General features: G+C 40.0%; 1 protein-coding gene across 1 annotated transcript in view; it reads right to left on the bottom strand.

The window, feature by feature from the left end:
- COL28A1 (collagen type XXVIII alpha 1 chain) overlaps positions 1-12,027 on the bottom strand; it is a 91,909-nt gene extending 79,882 nt beyond the window's left edge. Inside the window, exons 1-4 of the mRNA XM_044428963.1 lie at positions 11,918-12,027; positions 10,437-10,510; positions 6,014-6,178; positions 1,657-2,213 (exon numbers count right to left, since the gene is read on the bottom strand). Of these exons, the coding sequence (XP_044284898.1) occupies positions 1,657-2,213; positions 6,014-6,178; positions 10,437-10,491 (777 nt within the window). The 5' untranslated portion in view covers positions 10,492-10,510; positions 11,918-12,027. The remainder of the gene's footprint in view (positions 1-1,656; positions 2,214-6,013; positions 6,179-10,436; positions 10,511-11,917) is intronic.
- Positions 12,028-12,416: the final 389 nt, after the last annotated feature.

Genomic DNA, 12,416 nt, shown 5'->3' with positions numbered 1-12,416 from the left:
AACTAGTGACCAGGACACCCAAAGAACCACCTATGTCTGCATGAACCTTCCCAAGCCTTAAGAACTACCTTTGAAACCCCTCCTGGGCAAGCAGTCAAAGTCTCCTAGATTGGCAGACCCAACAGATAGGACTTTTTGGAGGTGTTTCGTATTTGTGGATCACCCTCCCATCTATCGCCTCATGTCTGCAAGTTATTCAGTGGACCTTAAGGACCTCCCTATTTCAATTTGTGCGTAACTATGAAAGAACCCTGAGCCATGCAAATTTCAGCATACCACTAATCTCATTTAAGTACACTAAACATGTGCCACTGGTCCATTCACATATTAAGGTTAGCATTCTGGTGATTTATGGCTTGGGTAGCTTACTGTTGTTATATGAGGAAGGAGAAGCACATGTGATAAACAAGAATGTATGAATGAACCTGTGCCTGGTCTAACACAGATCTTCCCACATATGTGAGGACTCAGTGATGGGAGTCTATACTATGGGTCTTCTGCACTGCCTATGGCAGTATTTCATCTTGAGCGATAAAGTTTCCTATCTACTAATAGAGTGAGTCATGTCCTCCCTTTCCTCCATTCACTGATGAGAGGCATGAAGATGCAATGCAGCAGGGTCACACCCACTGATCCTACCCCTGCCTTCCATATGTTTCATGAGTGAGAATTTGGTCTTATACATGGAAAACCCATGGAAACCTCATAGGCATTGGTCATATGACTGAGAACCCATTCTCAGCTTCTGCTGAATGTAAATGTTAGGAGAGCCCAGTGAACATAGTCCTACAGGTTCCTGGAACTGGAGGAGATGCAGGGACTACACAGCCATCTAACTCTGGGTTGGATGGGGGCTTAGTCCCACCAGGAGAGTCAGGAGGGAAAGGCTGCTATAGATTTTAGCTGGATTAGTCAATAGCTATAGATGTTTTAAATTGAGAGGTGTGTACAATGAGCTTACATTGGCACTATTGAATGCAAATGTGTGTATCTTTATTACTTGCAAGTGAAATAAGATGATGAAACAATGTGCCTGAAAAGTAGGTAAGGTTCATCACATCCTGACAGCTTTGATTGACCCTGCCCCCACCTCCATAAATAAATGATCTTCAGGAGTCGAACCTCTTTTGACCCAAAGGCAGAAATGGTTCCAAGCAAACACATTGTCAGGCTCTCACTTTGGCATCTGTCTCCCTACCAGCAACAAGATTGCCCAGACCCCACTCCCCACATATACATAAAGTACACTTTCCCCTCCTGAGAATATCCCTCTCAACCCCTGTAATAGCTATTTTTTAAACCATCCATTGGCACCCACAAAGGCCTTCAAAAGTCTCTTTGTGGTACGTTACTCCTCCCCTCTCTACCAGCCATCCCCAAATAGAAGGGAGGTGAGAACAGGCTATATTATATTTTAATTAAGGTTAAATCTTTATTAAAACTATCAAATCTTATAATCTATCTATCAATCTAATCAATTCTAACCTAATCTTATATTTTTATAAAGGTTGTGAAATACATGACTTTCAATCAAAAACATACACAAATGAAAGATAACCCTTTTCCTCCCCTTGTCCCACTTAAAATATCTGTGAACTTTGGTTTTTCTGTCTAGATATTACAATTAAGAAATGTAACTTTTAAAATATTGCTTACCAACTGGTTTCGTATTTTGTCGGAAAGGCTGGGATCATTCAAAATAAGAACAGGCTTCCCAGGTGACTCCCCAGATATTGAAAGTAGTTTGGGTTTATGGGCAATGCTAGAAAGGCCAATAGTAATGAAAGCTATTCCGAGAGCTCTGGCTGCTCTAGTTGCCTCCTGTACATCTGGACTCTTGGGATGGTCAACGCCATCTGTCATCAACACGGCCACTTTGACACCTGTTTTGCGGCCTTCTGCTTTCAACAGCTGGGTAGCATTGGTGATAGCATAATAGGAATAGGTGCCGTGCCCAATGTAGACCATTTCATTAACACTCTGCTTAAAGTTCTGCAGGTTTCGCCAGGCTGAAAAAGGATGGTCAATTCTAACTGTACTGCTGAACTGCATGATGGCCAATCTGATATCATACCGGAGGGCCCTGGTGGGTTTCATGATGAAAACTTTATCACTCAGAGTGGTGACAAACTCTTTCTGCTTATCAAACAGCACATCTTTAGCACTTTCTGAACTGTCCAGGATAAAGATGATATCGATGAAGCAGACCGAATCTGTACAGGACAAAATTGTGCAGAGATTATCTAAAAGGTGGTCAAAGTAACTCAGGATAAAATGAAAGATTAAAAATGCAGAGTAACATTCAATAAGAACAGATAATAGGAATTGATAAGGCAAATCTGCATGCTGTTCACACTGGTTGGTTCTAGACCCAGTCAGAACAGGCCATTGAAATTAATGGATTCAACCTATTATCATTCATCCATAATAAGGTGACTGAAATATATTCACATAATAGTTATTGGAATTGTCCATTTCACATGGGGTTGCTGGGCTCTAATAAGATATACATTGCAACATTTTGCAGATATCAATAGGGTAATGAAGGCAGTTTGCACCCAACACAAGGCTTAAAGCTGTCTTCTGTATCCTGCTTTCATGTACATTGCAAGAGACCAAGCTTCCCCCACCAGCTTTTGGTGTCCTCCAAATATGCTTGACGATAACCCCATCATCCTCACCCAATACATCCACTGAGGTGGGGGCTGTAGCCCAGAGGGCACCAGGTTGAGGAAACCAGCAATAATCTCTCCAACTCTTTTTGGTATACTAAGATGTCTATTTTTTACATTCAAAATAAATGAAGAAGACCCAGTAATCTTTCCACCAGTCATCAGAGATTCACCAGGAGCCTCCCCAGCATGGGAGATGGCAAGTTGTGCACCACATGGTACTTTAGTTCTTGCTGTGTACCCATGTGTATGTGTGTATGATTAGATGTATGTGTGCATTGGAGACAAGATAAATCTTAGACTTAAGCTCTCAGGTTTGGAAAGATAGCTAAGCCAAGACCACCAAGCAGGTCACACCATCAAAACAAAACAAGGCATCCCTTAGAAGGCAAAAATAGCAGGATGGTTTTACCTGGGGCTGGTTCTAGATAATAGGGATTGCCCTGGTAAATAGGCACCCTTGTAAACATGATTTGACATACTTTAAATAGAGTGGCAGAAGCTCCACTTGAAAAAAAAAAACCAATAGTGTATGCAAATGTTGTCCCTATCCACTCCCTCTATGCCTGTACTTCCTTCCCCAGCTTTGAATTCAATGGATGACAGATTTGTTCAGAAGAAGCTAGAGAATTCAGTTGTATACTTGGATAACCAGTATGGCCTACCAAGTAAAGGCAATGAGGTGGAAGTAGGGTCAAAAAAGCCATTCAGGACATGATGTGTGTGTGTATCTTCTATACTTTTCAGTCCTTTTATAAACAAGCACAGACACGTCACATGGGTGTCTGTGCAGCAATAGGCTGTAGAGTGGATATTCTTCAGTTCATGTATGCAGACAGGTGCTGAAGCAGCATGGTGAGGGAGCAGCAAAAACTCTTTCCCCTCCATCATGCAGCTAGTCCTGTGTGTAATTATGGCTGATTAGATGAATGAGTATCAGGACTGCAGTCAGGTCTGGCTCATGTACTCTTCCTCAGCTTTTAGAGAAGGAAGAATCATGTGAACTGAACATCCACACCATCAGGCGCCATGCAATATAGAGGGCCAAGTTCACTGTAGCCACTAGCTGCGTGATAGTTTGTAGAGCTCCGACATCACACTGTCACCAATTGGGCTGAACACATTGTCTTTAAAAAGACGCCAAGATGATGATCAAAGCTGTCCTGTGGAAAAATTTGTTCCTGCTTTCTGAATATGGTTCAATGCTGACTATTCTGTCACTGAAAATGTCATTAGCGTAGTTTCTCCATGTGCAGCTTTTTACCTTCTAGAATGTTTAAGCTGAGAGAGATCTTGAAGTTCACTTAGTCTTGCCTTCCCCAACCAGCTGCTCCACAGCTGTTCTGGATATCAACCCCATCCTTACCAGCCAGCATGGACACTGTTTGGGGATGTCAGCAGCTGGACAGCATCAGGTTGGAGAATGTTAATCTAATCCAAAACCTTACTCAACTAAGGAGTTATAATGCAGGCACAACTACAGCATCCCTGACAGATGGCCCCCAAACTTATGCTTAAATGCCTTCAACAAAGTAGGACCAGTAACTTCTCAAATCAGTATGTTCCACCATTGAACAGCTCTTAGCATTAGGAGGTTCTGCTAAGAGCTGTGTAACATAAGTCAGTGATTCTGGGATGTTAGATGATGGGCAATGATGCTCCAGTGGCCTTAACTTGTTGTAGGAAGACATCACTGTGGCAAAAGCCATGGTTAGATGACAATATCCTTAGAAAAGATACACCAGCAAGCAGAACCTTCCTTTTCCAAGCCTGGGTTATTACACTTCCTTGATTATTCTAATTCACAGAAAAATAAACAGTCCATTGTACCTTATATAATCAGCACTCTGGCTTGGGAACCTTAGATAAGAGAAACATTTTGAAAAGAGAGCTACAGTGCTGCCAACTTGGATTGCTTGATGTAAGCACATAATGCCAGTGCTTCATCAGCTACACTAGCTTCTGGTCCAGTTCTGAGTTCAATTGTAAACATTGGTGTTGACTTTTAAGCACCTAAATGGCTTTAGAGCAGAGTGTCTAAAGGAACTTTGCTCATATGGACCACAGGTCATCTTTGAAAACCTTCAGTCAGGTACCTGCATGGTAGCTGCAAGAGGGCCTTCTCAGCTATGGCACTCAATTTATGGAATGCTTCCCTCTCAGAGGCTCATTTCATGTCTCCACTGTTAGTCTTTCAGTGCCAGGAGAAAATCTTTCTTTTATTCTAGGTATTTTAAGAGCATAAGAACCAACATTCTGGATCAGACCAAGGGTCCATCTAGCCCAGCATTCTCTTCACACAGTAGCCAACTAGCTGCCCACAGGATCCAACAAGAAGAATATAAATTCAGCAACAGCAGCCTCCTGACCAAATTATCCAGCAACTAATGTACATAGGCTCACTGCCTCTGATCCTTAAGGTAACATATATCCATCAGGACAAGTGGCCATTGATACCCTTCTCCTGCATACATTTGTCCAATCTCTTGTTAAAACAATCCAAATTTGTGGCCATCACTGCATCTCAGGGAAGTGGATTCCAATGTTTAGCTATGCTGTGTAAAGAAGGATTTTTTTAAAAAAATCTGTACTATATCTCCACCAACCTGTTGCTTTGGAAGATCCCAGTTCTAATGTTATGGGAGAAAAAGATAAATGTCTCTGTTCCCTTAACTTCATGCATAGCTCTGTACACCTCATCTCCTTACTTGCCTTTTTTCAAAGTTAAACCATCTCAGCTGCTATATTCTTTCCTCATTAGGGAGTTTCTCCAACCCCTTCATCATTTTAGTTGCCCCTTTCTGTACTTTTGCCAACTCTGTAATATCCCCATTTTAGATGCAGTGACCAGAACTCTGCCAATGTTCTAAGTGCAGTTGCATCATAGATTGCAGAGTTTAGTTTTTATATATTTTAGATTAATTCCTGTGCTGTTTGTTGTTTGGTATTTTATCTTATACTTTCAGCTGTGATCCACCCAGAGATGCTCTGTTGCAGGGTGGATTAAAAACAGGATAAACAAATTTCTAGTTATACAACACTCTGGATATCTTCCAAGCCATTTTGAAAATGTGGTTGTGTCCTATGCATTTTCCAGTAGTACCATAAAATGTCTGTTGAGTCTTTTTGTGTGTGAAGAGATGCACATTTAGAAGAGAATAATAATGTCCCTTGTAGTCCAGTATTGATGGAAAATATGCTACCCCATAGAATCCAGGATTTACTGTTACCAAGGATAAAAAGATACTTATATATGAATGTGTCACTTCCCCTTGGAGATAATTCCAGTAGATGTGGAATTATTTATGCAGCTTATAGCAAACTGTAGGAAAAATCTTTACCCTGAGAATTGTCCTTTCTTGCTAGAGAACTTGGCCTTTGTCCTTTTCTTCTGTTTTGTCCATACACTACATAGTTTGTAGCAGTGGCCAAAACCAAAAGGCAGAAGACAGAATTTTTCCACATAGTGACTGGTATCCAAAACTGAATGGCTGCTTGATGTCCTGCTAACAGAAAAGTAAAAACAGCTGTTAATATATCCTATATATTGTTCAGCCTGTAACTACATGACACATATTTACATGGAGCATTTTGAATAATAGAGTTGCTCATATGGTAAGCTTTACATTTAAAATTTAAAACTGCCTCTATTTAATCCTCTCTTTGCCACCCAGAAGGGCTTTTCAAGGTTGTCCGGGACTTATTATACTCGGGCCCCAGGGACACCTTGGAACCTTCTCTGACTCACTGTAACCTACTCATTAGGCACTTCCAGGAAAAAACTCTGTTGCATCTTCCAGGCCTTGGACTTCAGACTTATAGTAGCTGAATCAGTGGAGCTATTCAGAGCACAGTCTGATGGTGTTTATTGGATGAGTTTCAGTAGGTACAGCTGGAGGATGTGGACAAGGTGCTTGGGCAGGTTCGTGCAACCACCTCTGTACTGGATCCTTTCCCCTTAGAAAAGCCAGTAAGTAAGGGATAACTGACTAGGCCAGGGAGGTCATCAATGCCTCTTTATTAGAGGGAGTGGTCCCATGCTGTCTTCAAGAGGTGGTGGGGAGACCACTTCTCAAGAAACCCTCCCTTGACCCAAAAAAAACTTGAACAACTTCAGGCCAGTTGCAAATATTTCTTTCCTGGGCAAGATTCTAAAGGGAATGGTTGCCAATCAACTCCAGGCACCCTTAGATGAAACTGATTGTCTGGATCCATTCAATCAGGGTTTGGCCTGGTTTTGGTAAGGAAACAGCCTTGGTTGCCCTGTATGACGACCTCTTCCAGGACCAAGACAGGAGTGTGACCCTGTTGATACTGCTGGATCTTTCGGTGGCTTTCAATACCATTGACCATGGTATCCTTCTGGAGGGGCTGACTGCAATGAGAGGTGGGGGCCACTGCATTGCAGTGTTCCACTCCTACATGCAGGGCCTTCTCCAGAAAGTGGTGCTTGGGGAATGTTGTTCAGTCCCATGGATTCTCCATCATGGAATTCCACAGGGCTCTGTTCTATCCCACATGCTATTTAACAACTACGTGAGTGCATCACCATCAGTATGCTGATGACACACAACACAATTTCTCTTTTTCATCATTGGCAGGTGTGGCTGTGGATCAGCTAAACCGGTGTCTGGCTGCAATAATGGACTGGATGAGGACTAGAAAACTGAAACTCATTCCAGACAAGACTGAGATGCTGTTTGGTGGGTGATTCCTTTGACCAAATTGGGCATATCAACCTGTTCTATATGTGGTCGCAGTCCCCTTCAAGGATCAGGTTCATTTCCTGGCTTCAGTGGCTCGGAGTGCCTTCTACCAGTTTTGGCTGGTGGCCCAGCTGCACCCCCATCTGGACAGAGATAGCCTGGCTTAAGTGATCTATGCACTTGTAATAGCTAGATTAGATTATTGCAATGCCCTCTACATGGGGCTGCTCTTGAAGATGGTTCAGAAACTTCAGCTGGTTCAGAATGCAGCAGCCACATTAATAATTGGAATCAAACACATAAGACAAGTTCTGGTCTGGCAGCATTGGCTGCCTGTGTGCTTCCAGTCCCAGTTCAAGGTGTATAAAGGCCTACATGCCTTTGGACTGCAATGCCTGTTGGAGCCCTTCTCCCAACCCCAATCTACCCAGACACTATCCGCAGTCTTTCTCTGGATGCCAACCACTTGGGTAGCTTGGAGGGTGGCAATGAGGGGGAGGACCTTTTTGGTGGTGTCCCTCCATCTTTGGAATAACCTCCCTGCTGTGGCCCACCTAGCACCAAATTTGCCATCTTTTCGGTGCCTGGTCAAGACAACAAGAGGTCCACCTGGCGCCATCGTTATTTGTTTTTCGGTGCCAGGCGAAGACCTTTTTATTCAAACACTATGTTAATTGTTAATATTATTTATTTATTTTATTTTTCGGGCCAGGTTGACTCATATTATATTGTTTTATACTGTCCTTATTTATTTATTATTGTGAGCCGCCCTGAGGCTTCGGCAAATGGGGCGGAATAGAAGCCTTCTAAATAAATAAATAAATAAACCCTCTTTGCAGAGGACTTTAAGGACCTCTTTGGTCATTCAGGGGCCTGACACAATTAGCCAGGTACCTCTTTACTCTTGACCAGATCTTTTTAATTAATTGTCTTTTAAATTGCCTTTTTATCATTTTAATGTTTAGGTTATTTTAAATTAATTTTAATTCTTGTTCATTGTTTTATCTATTTTTTTTTAATTTCTACTCCATGTTGTAAACTGCCCAGAGAGCTTCAGTTATGGGTGGTATAGAAATGTAACAACAACAATAATAGAAGAATTACATAATATGATAATGATGATTACATAGCACCTTTTTTTCATCTTGCAACCCAGGGCAACTTAAAAGGTTCTCCACCACTCCATTTTTATCCTCACAACAATCTGTGAGAAAGGTTACGTTTAGAATCAGTGACTGGCCCAAAGTCACCTGGTGAGCTTCATGGCCAGGTAGGTACTAGAACTGGGCTCTTCCACCATGCCACACAATGTATTACCACTGAAATAATCCTTAGTTTGTATTATCAATTTGTCCTCTAAAATTGCTTGTTTCATTTGCTTGGTTTTTAACTATTGTTTTACAATTATTTGGGTTATAAAACGTTATTTATAATATTTATATGCCACCTTATAGCAAAATATCCCCAGGGTAGTTCACATGATAAGACAGGTTAAAAAACAAAAAATACAGCAACAATTTACATGACTTTGGTAAATAAAATCAAATAGAAAGGTGAAATAAAAATATTCTAAATGAATGAATGTAAAGGAACAAGTTTGCTTTTAATTTATACATCAAACTTTAAAATATTTGCTGATATACAGTGCTTCACCTTCTCAAGAAGAGATTGAAAACCCGCTTACATAGTGTAACATCAGGCAATATATATAATAAGGTTGCAATTCTATGCCCACTGACTGGGGAGAACAGTCCACTGAATTCTGTGGGAATTATGTCTTAGTGTACAGGTATATGATCATGCAGCAAGGATGCAATCCTGTTCATATTTAGGCAGAAAAAAGATTAATGAGTCCCAGCCAGGCATGACTGCTGGGACATGCTGTGATTTGGATGACCTTTTCTGTTTAAATGCACATAGTATTGTGCCCTAAGATTATGGATGCTGTCCCATCATCAATTATATTAAAAATCAGTCACTAAGCTTAATGTTGGCAGGCATACAAATGATGGCCAAAAACTCTCCATTCTACTTCTGTGGAGAAAATCTTTGTGTCACCCCTTCTACAAAACTTTAGGTGCCTTTGCAATTATGTTTCAATGCTACATTTGAAAAACACAGACTACTAAGAATGGTTACATTCCACATTTAATTTCTGTAATTTTATATTTTAGGGGGAAGCTGTTTAATAATTAAAGGCCAGTAGCATGTTTCCTGTTATAGTAGCAGAACATTTATAATCTAGCATATGATTTAAAAAATTACAATCTTACTACAATTTGTTATGTAGACAGTTTGTTAGATTGCAAAATGAGTAACTTTCTAACATGCTTAGCACTGAGAGTGATTGTGAAATCCTATACATGGCTTCTTAAAAATTAGTCCCATTTATTTCAGTGAATCTTATATTCAGGAAACTGAATAGAACATACAAGCTGTAGAGAATCTCTTGTGGATTTGATAAATACACTGAATATATTATTTATATGAAAATTTTCAACACTGTGCTTCATTTATTAGCTTCAAATATTTCTTATGTAATATTGCTAAACTCCACTCAATAACTGGGAACAATTAAGATAATCATTTCAAAATACAGATGTCCTGAACCTTATTATTAATCTTATTAACAACCTGACAAGTGTAGGATGACTTTTGATTCAAGTATCATTTGCATGTATTTTGTTAAGATTTCTATTCTGCTGATAACTTACCTTACAGAGCAATGAAGCAGCAAGCTGGAGAATAAAAGGTCTGTAAACAAATATGAACTAGAAAATGCATTCCTATTGGAGTTGTTTTCCTTTCCTTTCCTTCCTTCCTTCTTTTTTATGAATAACAATTCTTAAATAATTTTAGTCCCAATGCAAATCAGGGTACCTTACATCTGGATCTTAACATGATCTTTTATTCATGCTTTATTAGTCCAAATTGAGTGCAGAGTGGTTAGGCATTTGGCATTTAGCCAGGTCTAGAAATCTGGGTGGGAGCATATTAAAGGAACAGCTATTTTGATCATTTATTTTACAAACAGCTAGTTCATTGCTGTTTTCCTTACCATCAAGTTGTAGTGCTGTCTGTGTTATTTTTTCCATGGTTTTGCTCCCGTCCATGCTAAATATTTAAAACTTCCTGTAGGAGAGAATTAAATCTTATTGTATATATTTCATATTTTATATGCCATAGCAAATATCCAAAATGTGATGAATGTTAACATGTACATGTTGACACTGAAATATCAAATGAGTTTTGCATGTGGAATATGTGTCCGTGCTATATACACACTAGCCAGTGAACATTAGTGACCCAATTCACTATTTTGTACCTGTACTCTTGAATTTTCAGATATTCACAGAATGTGTCCTCCACTGTTAATATTCACATGTGACTGTCAATATTCACCAAATTATGTGTGCTCACTGTAGAATGTTTTGTATAATGCCAGCCCAACATAAAGGAGTGGGTGGAGTATAGTTATTGAAGTGAATAGGATTTTTCACAATATTAATTTCAATGGACATACTCTATATCTAGCATAGGATACATTCAAATCATAGTTGCATACTGAGCTCTTTGAAATCAGTTGACTTGAGCATGCCTGACTAGATGTTGAACTGTGGCCTATGGGTTGTTTCCACAGTCAGTCACACTGTAATTCACTTGAAGGCAGAACTTAACTAAGCAATTACAAACTTGTGCTATGGATTTAACTGGGACTAACACATTATTAATTCAGTATATATTCAACCTAGTGTGATTAGATTTTATTAATAATATCAGCACAATTCAGGACAATCACGTGTATTTTTAGCACTTGAGTGTCAACTCTATCACATAAGCAGCAGGTATTTTTGACTGGAACGCCAGGGCCAGTGGGATGGAGATGGGTAAGGCTTGCTTGAGCAATGGTCTGACGCTTAATGAAACACAGCAGGACCACAGGCACAAGAAGAGTCAGGAGCAGGGGAGGGGCATCAGGATATCAGGAAAGGCATGCCAAGACCTGAGGCAAAAGCTGAATCGGGAGTAGGCAAGAGTCAGGACACAGGCTGTCTTCTAGTATCTTTTAAACTCTCAGTTACTGGGTATTTACTATGATTTCATTAAGGCTATGCTAGATGAAATCAAATTGCATTGAAATAATATATTGCTACTGAATGGTCAGTTCTGTATTTGCAGCTTTTTGTGTGAAATCTGCACAAATATATGATACAGAAACAAAACTATAGATCCATAAGTTTAAACAACATGTTCATTCAGAAGTGCCAACCTTTCCCACTGGTTATTTCCATGGGCTAATATTCATAGCTGAAAACATTTGTGTTATTTCAAAGTACACAAAGTATGATTAACATACAGAAATGAACTACCATGGAGGGGTATTTATGTAAATTAGGGTCCCCAAACTGGAATCAGACTGCCATTTCAGGGCATGTCTAGGCAATATAAATGTTTACTACAACCAATTAACCTTGGGAAATGGGTTTGTGAAGAAGCTATGGATGTTGGATATGGCATACCTGAAATGCAATTCTATACCTGTCTACGTAGAAGCTCTATTATGTTCAATGGGATTTCAAAGCTGGGTAGTGAAGAAAGCTGACAGGAAGAATATTGATGTGTTGGACATCTGTTGCTGGAGGACAGCTTTGTGAATACCCTGGAGTAATACAAGGTTGAACAAGTGACTAGATCAAACCAAGCCAGAACTTGCCCTGGAGGCAAATATGGTAACACTGAGGCTGTTGTACTGTGCACAAATCATGAGAAGGCAAGACTCACTGGAGCAGACAATAATGCTAGGGAAAGCAGAAGGCAGGAGACAAAGATGACCAACAATGAGATGGATTGATCCTATAAATAAAGCTATAGCATTGAATTTAGAAGAGCTGAACAGGGCTGTCAAGAACAGGACATTTTGAAGGGCATTCATTCATAGGACAAAGACAACCTGACAGCTTGTAACAACAAAAGTACAATATATAGGATTGCAACGTTTGAGTCCCAGATGAACCATTCATAACATACTTCATGCATC

This window comes from Varanus komodoensis, unplaced genomic scaffold (assembly GCF_004798865.1).
Source record: "Varanus komodoensis strain SLA01 unplaced genomic scaffold, ASM479886v1 scaffold2, whole genome shotgun sequence".
NCBI lineage: Eukaryota > Metazoa > Chordata > Lepidosauria > Squamata > Varanidae > Varanus > Varanus komodoensis.
This window is presented reverse-complemented; position numbering and strand designations above follow the sequence as displayed.